The sequence below is a fragment of the Macaca thibetana genome, chromosome 3 (genome assembly GCF_024542745.1).
Source record: "Macaca thibetana thibetana isolate TM-01 chromosome 3, ASM2454274v1, whole genome shotgun sequence".
Lineage (NCBI taxonomy): Eukaryota > Metazoa > Chordata > Mammalia > Primates > Cercopithecidae > Macaca > Macaca thibetana.
In genome coordinates, this window is record NC_065580.1 from 62739834 (window position 1) to 62757992 (window position 18159).

Below are 18159 nucleotides of genomic sequence, written 5' to 3' on the forward strand. Positions count from 1 at the left end.
ATCAATGAATGTCTAGTGACTTTCCTAGAGTTTTGTCTCTAAAGTGTAATGCAATCCTATTAAGACAAGCAAAGCAGGGCAATCAATTAATCAAAAATTCTATCAGTTGATAAAAGTAGACAAAACAGCTTACTGGATGATGGACTTTTCAGTTTTCATGCCTTTGCTTTGTTTTCCTTATTTAAATACTGATTTCTAAGCATTGCTCAAAAGGTATACTGATTTTATAATTAAGTCAATCAATTTTGATAGAAAATGATATACATATATCACATACAATATTTTAATTCAAGAACGTTGTTAGTAAAACATCCTGAAATTTGTAAAGGAATTGTATTTATATTCTTATGATTATCAAAATGGCAATATTTTCCATAAGTTTTAGAGTTGGTTTCAATCCTAATTCACATGCTCTTCTCCTCATCCTTACCTTTCAACAGACGCTCATCGTCATGCTCAGTGCGGATATGGGCCAGTCGCCCCATGCTGCGGAAGATTGCAGCGTCTCTGCTCCAGTAGTCACTGTAGAGTCCAGCAAACAATTCACTACCTACATGGGAGCATCAGTAAAAAAGAAGTCAGTGTTTGTTTCTGAATTTGAAGACGAGGTATAAGTCACAATTATATTAAATACATCCATATTTAATATGTGTATCTATAACATGTACTTTATGACATTAATACTATTAGTGTTAGGAGCATGGATGGTACAGTAAGCGTCCCAGGGTTTGAGTCCAGAGTCTGTCACTTGCTAGGTGTGAATTTGGGCAAGCTGCTAAGTTTCCTGTGCCTCAGTTTCCTCATTTACAAATTAGAAAAGTAATTGCATTCAGTAAGGTAGTTAAGAGTAAAGCACTTGTAAGAATAGCTGGTAAATAGTAAGACCTATATGAGTTTTTGGTAAATAACTTTGCTTCATTTATTTTCCTAGACTCAGTTGTTCTGTCTGGGGCAAAAATTTCTGGCCAAGAAACAAATGATAACAGTAGATTTCGGGAAACAGCAACCTTAAAGCAGAGTGGTAAAACTGCTTTCTTAATGAGTGGAATATAATATTGGTCTAGTTCTAAAACAGATATGATTATTATATTACATGGTACTAATGCTTTTTTTAAGTTTGTAACGTGTATCTATGCATACATATGATATTTAAAGTGCTTTAAAGGTTAAGAGATTTCAAAATTAATTGTATTTCCAACTTAATATATCTAATTATGTAATTAATTTTATAATTAGGATTATTAAAATTACAGGTATAAGAATTTGACCTAATACATAAACAGAATTTAAAAGATCTTGAATACTTTATTTATAAATCTTATTAGAACTTTAAAAATTGTTTCATTATTTATAAAGGATTTTTTCCCCAAGGTAAGATCTTTAAAGCTTTGGAGGCCAGGCGCGGTGGCTCATGCCTGTAATCCCAGAACTCTGGGAGGCTGAGGCGGGCGAATCACGAGATCAAGAGATTGATACCATCCTGGCTAACCTGGTGAAACCCTATCTCTACTAATAATACAAAAAATTAGCCAGGCGTGGTGGCTGGCACCTGTAGTCCCAGCTACTGGGGAGGCTGAGGCAGGAGAATGGCGTGAATCTGGGAGGTGGAGCTTGCAGTGAGCCGAGATTGCACCACTGCACTCCAGCCTAGGTGACAGAGCGAGACTCCGTCTCAAAAAACAAAAAACAAAACAAAGCAAAACAAAACAAACAAACAAAAACCCTTTGGAAAACTTCAGAAGTGTAAGCATATTTGTATGGTTTAACATTTGGGAAAATGATCTATTAAATTATATATACAATAAATTAAAAGGAAATTTATTTTCAACTTGCATTAACTGACTATTAATTTTTTTAAAGTAAAGATGATTGCTTTTGTTATATCAAATTTAGAATAATAAGATATAAATTAAACTCAAAGATTAAAAAATTAAGCTTTAGGCCGGGCGCGGTGGCTCACGCCTGTAATCCCAGTACTTTGGGAGGCCGAGGCGGGCGGATCACAAGGTCAGGAGATCGAGACCACGGTGAAACCCCGTCTCTACTAAAAATACAAAAAAATTAGCCGGGCGCGGTGGCGGGCGCCTGTAGTCCCAGCTACTCAGGAGGCTGAGGCAGGAGAATGGCGTAAACCCAGGAGGCGGAGCTTGCAGTGAGCCGAGATCGCGCCACTGCACTCCAGCCTGGGCGACAGAGCGAGACTCCGTCTCAAAAAAAAAAAACAAAAACAAAAACAAAAAAAACCCAACAACAACAACAAAAAAATTAAGCTTTACAATTACTACAATAATAGTCTTTTTCATTTTAAAAAGATAAATAATTCTAATTAGTTTTTCTCTGTTCACAAAATCCTCTATGGATTCTTAAAACACTGTATGAGATACAAACAAATAAAATCTATGGTTTCCAAGAAATAATTCCTTTTTAAATTATATGTTCTATATGAGAGAGAGAGTAAAAAGTAAATGTGTCAGAGTGTTAACAATTGGTGACTCGAGGTAAATGGTATACAGCTGTTACTTTTACTTCAATTTTTTTTGTATTTGAAAATTTTCTTTTTTTAAAAATTTATTTATTATTATTATACTTTAAGTTGTAGGGTACATGTGCATAACGTGCAGGTTTGTTACATATGTATACTTGTGCCATGTTGGTGTGCTGCACCCATCAACTCGTCATTTACATCAGGTATAACTCCCAATGCAATCCCTCCCCCCTCCCCACTCCCCATGATAGGCCACGGTGTGTGATGTTCCCCTTCCCGAGTCCAAGTGATCTCATTGTTCAGTTCCCACCTATGAGTGAGAACATGCGGTGTTTGGTTTTCTGTTCTTGTGATAGTTTGCTAAGAATGATGGTTTCCAGCTGCATCCATGTCCCTACAAAGGACACAAACTCATCCTTTTTGATGGCTGCATAGTATTCCATGGTGTATATGTGCCACATTTTCTTAATCCAATCTGTCACTGAGGGACATTTGGGTTGATTCCAAGTCTTTGCTATTGTGAATAGTGCCGCAATAAACATACATGTGCATGTGTCTTTATAGCAGCATAATTTATAATCCTTTGGGTATATACCCAGTAATGGGATGGCTGGGTCATATGGTACATCTAGTTCTAGATCCTTGAGGAATCGCCATACTGTTTTCCATAATGGTTGAACTAGTTTACAATCCCACCAACAGTGTAAAAGTGTTCCTATTTCTCCACATCCTCTCCAGCACCTGTTGTTTCCTCACTTTTTAATGATCGCCATTCTAACTGGTGTGAGATGGTATCTCATTGTGGTTTTGATGTGCATTTCTCTGATGGCCAGTGATGATGAGCATTTTTTCATGTGTCTGTTGGCTGTATGAATGTCTGCTTTTGAGAAATGTCTGTTCATATCCTTTGCCCACTTTTTGATGGGGTTGTTTGCTTTTTTCTTGTAAATTTGTTTGAGTTCTTTCAAGATAACAGTTTTTAAAAAGAGATATTTATTGAGTTCTTCTAGTATATGCAACATACGCTAAGTGAGAGGTATGATGCAAGGAAAATAACAAAAACGAAATGATGATTTAAATCTGGACTTAACAACATATAATTTGGTAGAGCAAAGTTAGGTCAGAACTCTTACTTAAGCATATCATGTTATTTGGTAATAGAAAGGGAAAAGATTAACATAATTTTTTTATCAAAGTCGATTAATTAGTGCTGTCTTCCCCAGAAATTTTATGTCTGTTTGAAGAAGCAGTATTTTGAAATCAAATGCATTCAGTGGTTAGGTATATGACCTGTTACCTGGAATTCAGTCTGCATTATTTGAACATTGATAAAAGAGAGTCATTAAAAGGACTTTGGAATCATCTATGGCATAAACAACCAAGTTGATTCTTTAAAAAATTGACTATTAACACATGAGTGAGGATTTCTCTGAAATATTTTTGTTTTTAATTATTATAGTTGAATTATGTTTCCCACACCAAATATAAAGGCCATCTTGTGAAATGGTTGTAAATATAACCTATTTTGCTAATGTGGGCTGGGCTGAATCTTTAATGTATAGTGGGAATAAAGATTAGCTTTCTTTAAAATCATGAGTCTTCTTTAAATTTTTAATATTTGGTTTTATATTTTAAAGTATTTTAGACTTTGATAACTGAAAATATTGTTAGGGGAAAATAATATTTATATTAGTACACATTGATTTTAATGGATTTATCCTAATTTGGAACATTGTTTCAAAATTATCATTTTAATCAATACTATAAAATTAACAAACAAGTACTCCTTGCAGCCACTAGATGGCAGCCCTATGATACTAGATAATACCATATCCAGGGACGATTATCTGCACAAGAGAAAAAATAATATATTCCCAATGTTACCCAGCTTCCCATTTTGCACTCAGGGCAGAGAAAATTGTGAGCAATTCCCATAACACAATATGAACTGCATGACTTAAATTTCAAAGGCACTATATAGATGCTAAAAACTGTATGTTTGGCAAAATACTTTCCTAAGAAAATTAGAAAAGACAACATATTAGTGAAAAATAATATAATAAAGCCTTAGGTAAAATAATACCTAATAGTAATTAAATAAGCAAAAATACTGAGCATTATTATAATTTTTAATACAATTTGTAGTAAATACATAGTCTCTAATTAAATTTATTTTAATTATTTGGTGTCAGAAAATTTGTGAATCAGTACATTGATCTTTTATAGAATGCAAAAATAACATCTGGATACATCATATTTTCATGGATTAAAATAGAAAAAACATTTTATAAAAATACTAAAATATGTTTTAGAGCTTCAATTATAACAGAAGAACTATTTAAGGATTTACTTTTCTATGTCTATGGAGACGGGTGAGTTTAACTTCTTGTCATACTCAACAATAGTCTCTATATAGAGAAGAAAGAATAGTAGAATTAGGTCTGCAGTGGAAATCTGGCAAGCTAGGTCCTCAGCTCGAAATCTGCTATTTTACCACCACAAACTGTTCAAAATCTTAAGGTCTCAGTTATCTGTAGAATCAAAGAGACCTCCATGTAATTCTCAGAACCTGCCAAGCTTTTATATTCTCTCTGCTCTTTGGCCTAGAATTCCACGCCTCTCTTCCCACCTCACCTTCCTTTTGCCTCGTTATTGTCCACTTTTTCCATGACGCCTTGACTGGCCAAACTTTTGTTAGTGTAGTGGTTCCTAGTGCCACTGTAGCTCCGGTACCTATTTCTATCCTACTGCTCATCCGACTATATTTTTATTGACTCCTTATGTGTTTGAAATGATGCCTCATTAATGTCTGAAATACAAAAAATGCCCAATAAATACTGTTGAATCAATGAATGGCTTAATGAGTTAATAATTAAATATATCAGAAGTTCCTTTCAGGATTTAAAAAAGGTTACGAAAGGCTGTGAAATGTCAACCATCAGGGCCAGGTGCGGTGGCTCTCGCCTGTAATCCCAACATTTTGTGCAGCCCAGGCTGGAGGATCGCTTGAGTTCAGATGTTCAAGATCAGCCTGGGCAACATAAAGATACCTCCGTCTCTACCAAGAAAATAATAATAATAATAATAAATAATAATAAAGTAGCTGGGCATGGGGGCCCGCACCTGTGGTCCCAGCTACTCAGGAGGCTGAGGTGGGAGAATCGCTTGAGCCCGGCAGGTAGAGGCTGCAGTGAACTATGATTATGCTACTGCACTCCAGCCTCGGCAGCAGAGCCAGATCCTTCCTAAAGAAAGAGAAAAATAAACCACTCAGGATAAGATCCTAACTTTTAAAAACTGTTTCAGAGAGAAAATATCAAATGAAAGAAAATGCTATTGAGAATTTACATGGATAACAAATTTGAATTTTTGTTCCTTAAGGGCCTTATGTTATCTATTAATTTTAATAGATTAAAACAGGAACTCTATTTTTTTTCAAAAATTTGTCCCCAAGAATTTCAGCCCAAGGGACATTATATTGTGATTAAAAGACTGTGTCAACACTAAGTTGCTTATGTGAAAGAAAATAAGACAGTCATTTGATTCTTTGAAATAGATAAAAACAAATTCTTTACAATGATTCTAAAATGTGTAATTAAAATACTTTTCTCTGTAACTCCTTTTTTTACAATGTAAACTCTAGTTGAAGTTGTAATTAAATGCATTGCATTGCCTTAATATTTTATGGAATGTATCAAGAGTTTTGTTCATAGACTATATATTATCTGAGTTTTTATTTACCATGTTGGATTTTAATTGTATAACAAGAAAAATTCACAGTAGTATTTCATGACCTTCTTATCTTGTTAAGTTTTACTCAAGCATTTGTTCTGTTTATGTTATAAATGTATGTTCTGCAATTCTAAATAATATGAAACACATTTGCCTCGTGGAACAGCATATAGCTAAAGACTGATTTAGCTGCCTCACTTTATAACTGAATTTTATAATTTTGTTAGAAAATTATTCTATTGTGGATGGATTGTTTTGCAGAATCACTATGACCTGCATAGCTACGAAGAGAAACAAAATGCATTTGGGAAGATGAGGACGGATGAAAATGATCCACATATTTCAACATCCCAGTTCGCACTCATATTCTGCTTAGGATGCTGAAAGAAACCAGGATGAATGTGTAATTCTAAATGTGTGATTTTATTAGGCATTTAGCTGTTGTTTGGGCTTTCGGTTTATTTTGGTTTGGGCAGATGATTAGCACTAGCTCTCAATGTTAAGAAGGTGGTTTTGAGGCATGAAGGAACAATAAAAACATCTTATGAATCTGTTTATTTGTGTGTGCCGGCACCCATGGCTATACTCTTGAGTTATCTTTTTGGCAAACCGATGATATTGATACCATGATGGTTAAACCAGATCCTCAAAGGAGAGAATATAAGTGGGGAATTGAAGAGTGGGGCTTTTTTCTTCTTCCTTTACCTCTTTTCGTTGTGAAGGAACCATAAGTAAAGTATTCAAATAGCTCCTTAGAGACTAGCAGTCATGGTCAGAAGCTACAATAAGCATGTGGATAATGGGCATTCTGCCAAGTGTGAGAGCGAGCACGGCAGCCTTGGATAAGAAATTATAGATATTCTTTAGGGACAGGAAAGTGGTAAGGGAATAACCTGAAGTCTATGTTTCTATATAGTTGAGGTGAATTCAAAACATGAAGGAGAATATTTACTTATTATGTTTGTACAACTTATAGTAAAGAGAAATATTCTAACTTCATTTATGATTTTTTCATTTATTTTTCTAACAAATGACCTTACTTTTTGCCAGTTTATTCCCTGAATGTAAATATAGTTAATTAAAAATAAACAATTATTTATTTAAAATGTTTTAATGTTATTAACAACTTGAAACAATAACTCAAATGGTCTCTGCATGCATTCCAACTCCCACTCATTCAATTGACATTGACTTTTAATTTACAAAATTCATAATGAGGATCTATATTCATAAAAGTATTATTATGGATAAAAGTTCAGTCAGGAAGAGGATTTCAGCAGCTGTAAACGTTGTAGTTTCATTTGCTGAAAAAAGTAATAGGAAAAAAGTATAGAAAAAAAATTCATGGACTATAAAATGTCTTACTAGCAATTACTTGTTAAAATAAAATTTAGTGTGCATTTACTTTGAAAAGCATCCCTAAAAATACCCCAACAACAAAGTTAATACTTTCAAAGCAAAGTGTCAAAAGGCACATGACAAATCAGGATTTTTTTTTTCCTCAAACACTAGCAACATGTGTCTTATCATACCTTAGGCATTTCAGGAATGGTAGGATTAAATTATACCTGGAACTGCTAGTACAACTATGGGTCAGAATAAAATTTAAAAATAAAATGGCAATAAATTAAAAGGAGAAACTATGGGGTACTGTAACGTTACTGAAGATATTATCAATTTAATTAGAATATTGCAATATTATATCAAATATAACTAATAAAAAGAGTCAGCAAGGCCGGGCGCGGTGGCTCAAGCCTGTAATCCCAGCACTTTGGGATACCGAGACGGGCGGATCACGAGGTCAGGAGATCGAGACCATCCTGGCTAACACGGTGAAACCCCGTCTCTACTAAAAAGTACAAAAAACTAGCCGGGTGAGGTGGCGGGCGCCTGTAGTCCCACCTACTCGGGAGACTGAGGCAGGAGAATGGTGTAAACCCGGGAGGCGGAGCTTGCAGTGAGCTGAGATCGCACCACTGCACTCCAGCCTGGGCGACAGAGCGAGACTCCGTCTCAAAAAAAAAAAAAAAAAAAAAAAAAAAAAGTCAGCAAAAATATTTGCTTCTTGGCCAAAATGACATATGACATACAGAACACTGTTTCCTGGATTTTATTTGGCCAATTACCAAACTTAATAAGTTAGTAGCAAGATAATTACTAAGTATATTTAGATGATTTGAAAGGCATGGATAAGCAATGCAGCAATTCATTATACTGAAAAATTTATTGTTTCAACAAGCTGCTTTTAAAATCAAGTTGTAATGCCTTGTCTTCTTCAGACAGTTACTTAAAACTACTTCAAATACAGTAGGAGTAATCACACCGGCGGAAAACTTGGCTAAACATGCAGAAATATGGCACCTGAGATATGAGCTGATGTGCTACCAAGATAAATTGTGTTAGTACAAAGACACATTGGAAGAGCAAGCCTATTTAATATATGATTTCATTTTGATTAGTTTCTGACCATATACAACATAGTTCAGTAAGAAGCTTGTTTCTACTCCTTAAATCCTTTGTCACATAGAATTATTGCAAGCTATCAAAATTTCATTTCTAAGTTAGATTATAAATAGAATAAAAATGTGCTTTATAGCTCATCTTTCATCTATCAAATAAGCTTTAATATTTATTCAATTTTTTATTAACCTCTTCTTCATATGATCTTAAGTCAGCTAAATTTAAGTTAACTGAATTAAAATTGTATCTAAAATTAGGAAATTACATAGAACTTTCTCTAATGTGCAAGCACCATTTTTTTTTAGGTCAAGTAGCTTTATGAATATACTACCAGTTTCAGTGTTTTATCATTAAATTTGTCTTCATGTGAACAAACATTGAACATTGTGTGACATATAATTAACCATGAAACCAAGAAGTAGCAATAATCTAACGATAGTCATCTTTTTGTTGGAGGCTTGTCTTAACCCATCAGCAGAGAACATGTGTGGTCACAAAATACCACATTAATACATTCTTTCACAGTCAGAGTAGGCTGTACCTAGCTTGCCAAATTCCAACTCAGGTAGCTCCATTTTTCCAGCCCACATTCCTGCTGCTTTTGCAATTGGGTGAATTATTTTCACTTCCTCTCTTTTAAAGAGTTTCTGGCTCACATAGGTTATCAGGTTTCCATCCAGTGGCTGCTGCATTTCCACAGTGAGTGAATGATCTCTCCAAGGTACTTTGGGATGAAAGTGAGTGGATAAATGTGAAGAATTATATTTTTATTTCTTCTCTTTGGAGAGATTATTCTATAACTTTCATGTTTAGCTTGGAGGGCTCTTTTGATTTGATTTCTCTTCTGAATAAGCGAAACAGCCACCCAGATGGCAAGCACTTCAGATTTCAGCATAGTGTAATTTGATTTGGAAGTTCAATGAAACTCACTTGGAAATGTCCCTCCAGTAATATTTCCCCTCTTAGAAATTTCACTTTTAAATTCTTGGCTTCATGCAGAAACAAACTCCAAGGGAGACTGAGTAGTGAGTGGCAAGGTGGTCATAGAAATTATTATTAACTCTTTAAATGAAATGTTAAAAAATAATTTGTCTTCTAATATTCTCAGGATTTCACTATAGCAGCAGTATATGCTGTGTAATTTTTAATTTCCTATTCCCTTTTTGTGATTCTTAGGAACAATATTCCAAAATTAATTTTTCATTTGTTTAGGAACCTCAGTGAGAATTACATTTAGTATTTATAGGAGACTTAGTCTTTGCAAGATACTATGTGGCACAAGAAAGATAAGAAAGTCTCTTTTTTTTCAAACATAGTACAATCTTTATGAAGAAAATTCACTAACAACTTTAGAAAAAGATGGTATGAGTCTATCAGATATATAAATTTTAACATATATTTTGTCAATTGCATTGGAATTTCTTGCATTTATGCACCTGGCATCCCCCAAAAGTGTTATTTCTAAGGTTTTGACTTTTACTAAGTCTAACCTGACTTAGGCAACCCTTTTCCCATATTTAAAGTCTTCCTTTTTTTAATACTCTGTTTATACACACACACACACACACACACACCCCGAGAGAGAGAGAGAGAGAGAGAGAGAGAGAGAGAGAGAGAGAATTGGCAGAGAAACTCAAAATATTTCAAGTAATATTTTTCTTTAATATTTATTTTTCTCAAATATTGCACATCTTTATTCAAGCCCCTGAAGAACTTAATTACTATATCATTCTCATTTTATAGCCGTGTCAAATTTTGAAGCTGAAGTAAGTCAAACTTTTCCCGTTAATTAGAGTTAACATGAGGTGTTTGCTATATAATACATAGGTTTTAAAAAGCTTTACTTTTCTACACCTGAGAACCAGATGTGGGATAGGGGAGTGTAGGGAGTAGAATGCAAGACCCATCAAAATAAACTGTCTCAAATATGTTCAGGGAACTTAGATTCTCAAGAATACAAAGTAGCATCTATATCAACTCGAAATCAAGTATAATATGGTTTAATCATCAGGAGAGAGTTTTAAGTTTTAATGGTTTATTTAGAATGTGAAGTCTCTACATCTTATTTTGTCCTTTCTCATTTTCTGCAAAGAAGATGACCTAATATTAGCATATAACTGTAAACATTATAAATGTGATAATAGAACCTTGCACATCTGCACCGTATGCGCATCAGAACATCTCAACACTGAGGGAAGAAAATTATTACTGTTAGCACCTATGTTAGTGTTGGGGACTGCTCTTTTTAATTGCATGCTTAGGAGCTCATTCATCAGTTTTTATTGTCACAGTGCTGAAATAGTTTGCCAAGTTTGCAAGTCTTAACCACAAATAGCAGGAAAATATTACTCAGTTGTGTCTTAAGTGAGATTGTTTGGCATTTTGTCTAATTAAATTGAATCGAATTAAACTCCAGATCCAACATTATCAACTCATGCCATTATTTCAACATGTACATTCAGTGATAGTTTGAGCGAGTCAACTTCTATAGTTTGCATTCTAGATTAACAGAAATTTAGATAAATACATTTAAGTTCTCAAAAGAGATGACTTTCTGCTGAATTCTACTAATAACAGAGAAAGATACTATAAAGAATATTAAAAGTTCTCTAAAGTCACAAAGTAATTGAAACATGAAGAGTTAACATATATATTAAAATAGTTTCGTTTTCTCTTGCAAAATTTTTATAAAGTCTTCATATAATTGCATTTTATAAGCATCAAATGACAGCAAATATGTGGGATATTAAATGACAATTTGTTTTCTCAGAGTGAGATACACATACTTTATAGCATCTGCACTTATTTTAGAGTCAAATTGCTCAGGTTAACATGGCTTGAAATTTAATATCATTGCTTCGAGCACCAGAAAATAGATATGACAAGGCATAGTGTATAAAGAAATGCTGAAAGAATGTAACTGAAGTTGAAAAATACGTTTTAGAATCATTATGACTACCACCTGATGTCTGTGGCAATGATAATTACCAATTAAAGTGGAGATGAAGGAGGAGCTGGGGTCAAAAGGACATCTGCCCCTTCCTCTCTCAGATCTGGGTGATTCCAGGTGAAACAGAGGATCCTTGAAAGAAAACCAGAAAAATCATTATGAACATGTCTCCTCTAATAATCATTTAATTGCTTAGGTAAAACATATTAAACTTTGATTATTTATAAAGCATGTATTCTAAATAGGGCACCAGTAGCATCAATTTATTTAGAGACAAACTGGGTTTTATAAATAAGCACATGGGTTTTACAGGCCCATATGAGTTCTCTCATGCCTCTGAAAAAGTATGCAGGTGATGAAAGAAAATAGCACTTTTTAAATCGTTTTATGAGACTGTATTATTTATTCTGAGGTGTCAATTAAATATTTGAAAGGAATTGAAACTTGCTGGAAAAAGGTTAATGAAAAGGAGGTTCAGTGTTAAAAATGATAGTGGGCTTTTATTAAGCATATCAAGAATGCTGTTGTTGATTTTTTTAATAACTTAGACTTTTATTTTTGATATAAGGGGTACATGTGCAGGTTTGTTATATGGCCTTATTGTGTGATGCTGAAGTTTGGGGTACAAATTATCCCATTAGCCAGGTAGTGAGCATAGTATCCAATAGGTAGTTTGTCAGCCCTATGTCTCATCCTCTCCCAGGAGTCTCCAGTCTCTATTATTGCCATCTTTATGTCTGTGTGTACCCAATATTTAGCTCTCACTTACAAGTGAGAACATGCAGCATTTGGTTTGCTGTTCCTGCCCTAATTCACTTAGGATAATGACCTCTACCTACATCGGTTTTTCTGAAATGGACATGATTTCATTATTTTTTATGGCTTTGTAGTATTCCATGGTGTATAAATACCACATTTTCTTTATCCAATTTAGCATTAATGGGCACTTAGGTTGAATTTATGTCTTCACTATTGTAAATAATTCTGCAATGAACATAAGAGTGAGTTAGTAAAGGAGCTCAAAATATTTCAAACACACATTGTCTTTTTGATAGAGTGATTCATTTTCCTTTGGATATTTACCCAGTAATTGGGATTGCAGGTCAAATGGTAATTCTATTTTATTTGGGAAATCTCTAAACTTCTTTCCACAGTGGCTGAACTAATTTATACTGCTTCTAAGAGTGTATAAGCTTTCTGTTTTCTCCACAGCCTCTCTGGCATCTGTTATTTTTGACTTTTTAATAATAGCCACCCTGACTGGTGTGAGATGATATCTCATTGTGGTTTTGATTTTCATTTCCATGATGATTAGTGATATGGAGCATTTTTTCTATGTTTGTTGGCCTCCTGTATATCTTCTTTTGAGAGATACCTGTTTATATCCTTCATCCACTCTTTAATGGGGTTATCGTGATTAAAGCCCTCAACAAACTAGGCATTGAAGGAACATTTGTCAAAATAATGAGTCATATATGACAAACTCACAAACATCATACTGAATGGACAAAAACTGGAAGCATTCCCCTTAAGAACAAGAAAAAGACAAGGATGCTTACTCTCACCACTCCTATTTAGCATAGCACTGGAAGTCTTGGCAATAGCAATCAAGCATCAAAACAGAAAAAGAAGTCAAACGATCTCTCTTCACTGACTGATTCTATACCTAGAAAATCCTAACGACTCTGCTGAAAGGCTCTTAGAACAGATAGATGATTTCAATAAAGTTTCAAGACACAAAATCAATGTCTAAAAATCAGCAAAATTTCTCTACACAGATAGCATTCAAGCAGAAAGCCAAATTAAGAAAACAATCTAATTTAAAATACCCACACACAATAAAACCAGAATATCTAGAAATACATCTAACTAAGGAGGTGAAAAATCTCTACAAGGTGAAAGATCTCTGTAAGGAGACACTGCTGCAGAAAATCATAGATGATATAAAACAAATGGAAAAACATTCCATTCAGATGGATTGGAAGTATCAATATGGTTAATATGGCCATATTGCCCAAAGCAATCTATAGATTCATTGCTATCCCTATCAAACTATCAACATCATTTTTCACAGAATTAGAAGAAAACTATTCTAAAATTCATATGAAACCAAAAAAGAGCCTGAATAGCCAAAGTAATGCTAAGCAAACAACAACAACAAAGAAAAGCTGGAGGCATCACATTACGTAACTTCAAACTATAGTACAAGACTACAGTAACTATAACAGCATGGTATTGGTACAAAAGAGACACATAGACCAATGGAATGAAATAGAAAACCAAGAAATAAAGCTGCATATCTACAGCCATCTGATCTCTGATAAAGTTGACAAAAATAAGCAATGAGGAAAGGACTCCCTGTTCAATAAACGGCACTGGGATTGCTGGCTAGCCATATGCAGAAGAATGAAATTGGGCCCCTACCTTTCACCATATACAAAAATTCACTCAATATGGATTAAAGATTTAAATGTAAGACCTCTAACTATAAGAATCCTAGAAGAAAACCTAGGAAATACTCTTCTTGATATTAGCCTTGGCAAAGAGTTTTTGACTTAGTCCTCAAAAGCAATTGCAACAAAAGCAAAAACTGACAAGTGGCACCTAGTTAAAGAGTTTCTGCACAGCGGGAACTATCAACAGAGTGAACAGATAACCTACAGAATGCGAGAAAATATTTGCCAGCTATCATCCAACAAAAGTTTAATATCCAATGTGTATAAGGAACTTAAAAAGTGTTATTTTTTTTTAGTAGTTTGGAAAAGAATAACAAAACTTATTCTCAATAAGTTGGAATATTTATTTTCATTTTTATTCTTCATCACATAGTATTTGTATAAACATTCAATGTTTAATAATTAATAGAGTAATTAATGCATAAGTACTGTAAATATTTATCAACAAAGGCCATATGTACACTATTTCAATTTTAATATAAGGCTTCACACAGATAAGACAATGAAAATTAATATTTTCATGAAAAACTACCCTATTGGCTCCTATTTCAAGCATATAACCATAGAACTTGTCCCTTAATGTTTCCAGGTTTCAAAATTCTTATAAAAGGTTGGTTTGTATAATTAATCTCCATTAAGTGTACTATAAGTGGCTTGAGTAAAAAAAGTAGTTTAGAAAAGTGACAATAAAAGTCACTTTTGACAATATTTCAATTTTGACAATATTGAAAAACCTGTAGAAAAAAATAATTTAAAATAGAACATCATGATATTGCTCAATCTGACAACTATGTACAGCCCTGTTCATCTGTGAACCACGAACCTATAAACAATCTTAAAAGTCCTGAGTAACCTCTGAGAGTTGAGGGCACTTCTCTCAAACTTGATCTTAACTTTGCTAGTCACCTGATTTACCCACATTATCTGTTCTGTCTCTGTCTTGCTATTCTTATTTAGCACCCTTTTCTCTTTCTCTGTGATATCCTAAAATTACCTCCTGATCCTGCCATTACGAAACCTTGTCAGTAAATGCTGAGTTCACCCAACCACTATTACCATCCAGTCTTATCCTTGGATTTAAAACATAGCCTAGTGCCGGGCACGGTGGCTCACGTCTGTAATCCCAGCACTTTGGGAGGCCGAGGCAGGCAGATCATCTGAGGTCGGGAGTTCGAGACCAGCTTGACCAAAATGGAGAAACCCTGTCTCTACTAAAAATACAAAATTAGCCAGGCGTGGTGGCGCATGCCTGTAATCCCAGCTACTTGGGAGGCTGAGACAGGAGAATCGCTTGAACCTGGGAGGTGGAAGTTGCGGTGAGCCGAGATCGCGCCATTGCACTCCAGCCTGGGCAACAAGAGTGAAACTCCATCTCAAAAATAAATAAATTTTTTAAAAAATAATAAAACATAGCCTATAGAACAAATGTGGCCTCCTGACCCAGAGGTGTGGCTAAACTTATATTCTAAGCCAAAACAGTTTTACCTACATAGCTACTCTACACCAATTTGAAGAAAGCAGGAATGACAGTAGAGAAAGGTTTTGTGTTTACTTCCTGCAGATGACAGTTTGCAATGACATGAGAATACATTTGTCCAAATGAGAAAAAATTATAGATATGCCCAGTTAACACTTTTGCTGAAGAAGTTTCACCAAAATTTGCAAAAGAGACCCACATCATTTCATGGAGGAGGAAATGACCAAGTATAGGAATATAATACTTGTTTGCCCCTTCAGTCATTGCCACTTTATAAAATATAGATAATAGATCAGGAATATACATATTATATTTGTTCTACTATAGTCAAACATCAGCGTCATGGAAAGCTGACAGTGATACTGGGTTGCTTTCAAAAATCAACATTTTTCTATAGCTTATTTCAGCCTTGGATGTTTAATGACTGATGAGGTTATTTTATCTAATGGATATAATTAAACACATTATACACTAAAATTGAAACTGCAAGAACAATACAAGTACATTGCACATTTATTCAAATAATTTTAATACATTCGTTTAAGCTGTCAAATGGGTGAAGCAAATAGAACATGAAAACTGAAAGAATTTTAAGATCAAGAGAATCCCAGAGTTTGCAGAACTGCAGGCATAGATGAATAAAATGCAGTCACAACTTCATAGAAAAGTTACAGGTTTTCATGACTAGAAATCATAATATAGGTTCTTGAGGCTGTATTTGACTAGTTAGTTTCAGCATGTGACTGTGATTTTAAGTATCTTACATACCAGTGTGTTCAACTTTCAAAGGAAATTGATTGAGTTGACAAGAAACTATATGCACCAAGAAATCTGCCATGCTAACATTTTGAAAACAATCAAATGGCACCCAGAATCATCCCGAAATTTTTAGTTATGCAGGAGACACAAATCTGTGCAATATGTAAATCTACTTTAGTCTGTGAAAGGATATATTCTTTCATAAAAATCTCAAGCTTGACACTGAGCATACTTGAGCCTTGAATATTGAATGCACATGCATTCTCAGAGATGTATGTCTCAGGTCAAAACTCAGATGTACCTTGACTAAACCTTCCTTTCTTACTTTTCTCCAGAAGACTTCAAATACCTATCTCACATTTTTTGATTAATGGCTAAAACTAAGTCAACAAGTAATCATTTTAAAATAATAAACAGGTTAAATTAAACTCTTCTGGTTTTCTTTCTGCATCACTATGAAGAATTTACATTTTTAATACCTTAAAGGATAGACATAGCTATCATTTCCCTTTTTTTTTTTTTTTTTTTTTGAGATGGAGTCTCACTCTGTCGCCCAGGCTGGAGTTCAGTGGCGCAATCTCAGCTCACTGCAAGCTCTGCTTCCCGGGTTCATGCCATTCTCCTGCCTCAGCCTCCCGAGTAGCTGGGACTACAGGTGCCCGCCACCACACCTGGCTAATTTTTTGTATTTTTAGTAGAGATGGGGTTTCATCGTGTTAGCCAGGATGGTCTCGATCTCCTGACCACCTGCCTCGGCCTCCCAAAGTGCTGGGATCACAGGCGTGAGCCACTGCACCCGGCATCGATTTTCAAAATAGGGTACAGTGTATACTGCTCAGGTGATGGGTGCATCAAAATCTCACAGATCACCATTAATAATTTACTCATGCAACCAAATCCACCTGTACCCCAATAACCTGTGGAAAAATAAAATAAAAATACAAAAAATAAAATGCTTGTTTTCTGCAGATTATAATTTATTAGCCTATTTTTTTTTTAAATAATGTAAGCTATTGGAACATCACTGCAGTAGGAAAGTACCATTCTCCTTATATAAAAAGAGAAGAAAGGTCCACATCTTTGGAGGATACAGTCATTGTATCAGTGCATACCAATAGATGGTTAATAATGCTCCAGGAGTCAAATAACACAAAAAGAGTAGACAATGTCAAATTAGATTGTAGACTGGGGTACTTCTCAAGTTTGAAGAATATGGTAATGTGTATTTTGAAGACTATAATATTTGTAACGAAATAATGAAGAGGTGCTTTGAACACATGAAAGCACTATAATTCCTCTGTCTAATCACTTTGCACAGGTATTCTTCAACCCTGTCCTGAAACTTGATTGTTAGATTAACATTTAAACTACTACAGTGTGATGTCATTACATACCACAGAGAGCTCCATTTGAAAAGGTCATTGAATTGGAGATAATATGAATACTAAAAGTATATTTCTGGCCTACTCAAACCTTTCCATCATGTCTTCTAAAATCCTTCTTTCTTGGTAATTAAATCCCTAACAACACACTCAATTTGCAAGAAGCTTCCAAAATCTCTTTACCTTAATTGAATAATTGTTTCCATAATAGGCATAATAATGGAGCCTCAAAGATGTCATTGTCATAATCCTGAAACCTGTGAATATGTTACCTTACATGGCAAAAGGGACTTTACACATGTGATCAAGTGAAAGACCTTGAGGAGGGAAGACTACCCTGACTTATCCAGGTAGACCCAGTATAATCACATGGGTCCTTAAGAGATAAGATGTGTTGATAAAAGCAGAGAGCCAACCGGGATGATGCAGTGGGAGAAAAACTAGATCCAGAAATGCTT

The 18159-nt window shown here is 34.6% G+C and overlaps 1 protein-coding gene across 3 annotated transcripts in view; it reads right to left on the reverse strand.

The window, feature by feature from the left end:
- SEMA3E (semaphorin 3E) overlaps nt 1–18159 on the reverse strand; it is a 285354-nt gene that overhangs the window by 44872 nt on the left and 222323 nt on the right. For all 3 annotated transcript variants that reach the window (XM_050785246.1, XM_050785244.1, XM_050785243.1), the window contains 2 exons: nt 11666–11759; nt 431–550 (listed from right to left, as the gene is read on the reverse strand). In XM_050785246.1, coding sequence (XP_050641203.1) covers nt 431–550; nt 11666–11759 — 214 coding nt within the window. The remainder of the gene's footprint in view (nt 1–430; nt 551–11665; nt 11760–18159) is intronic.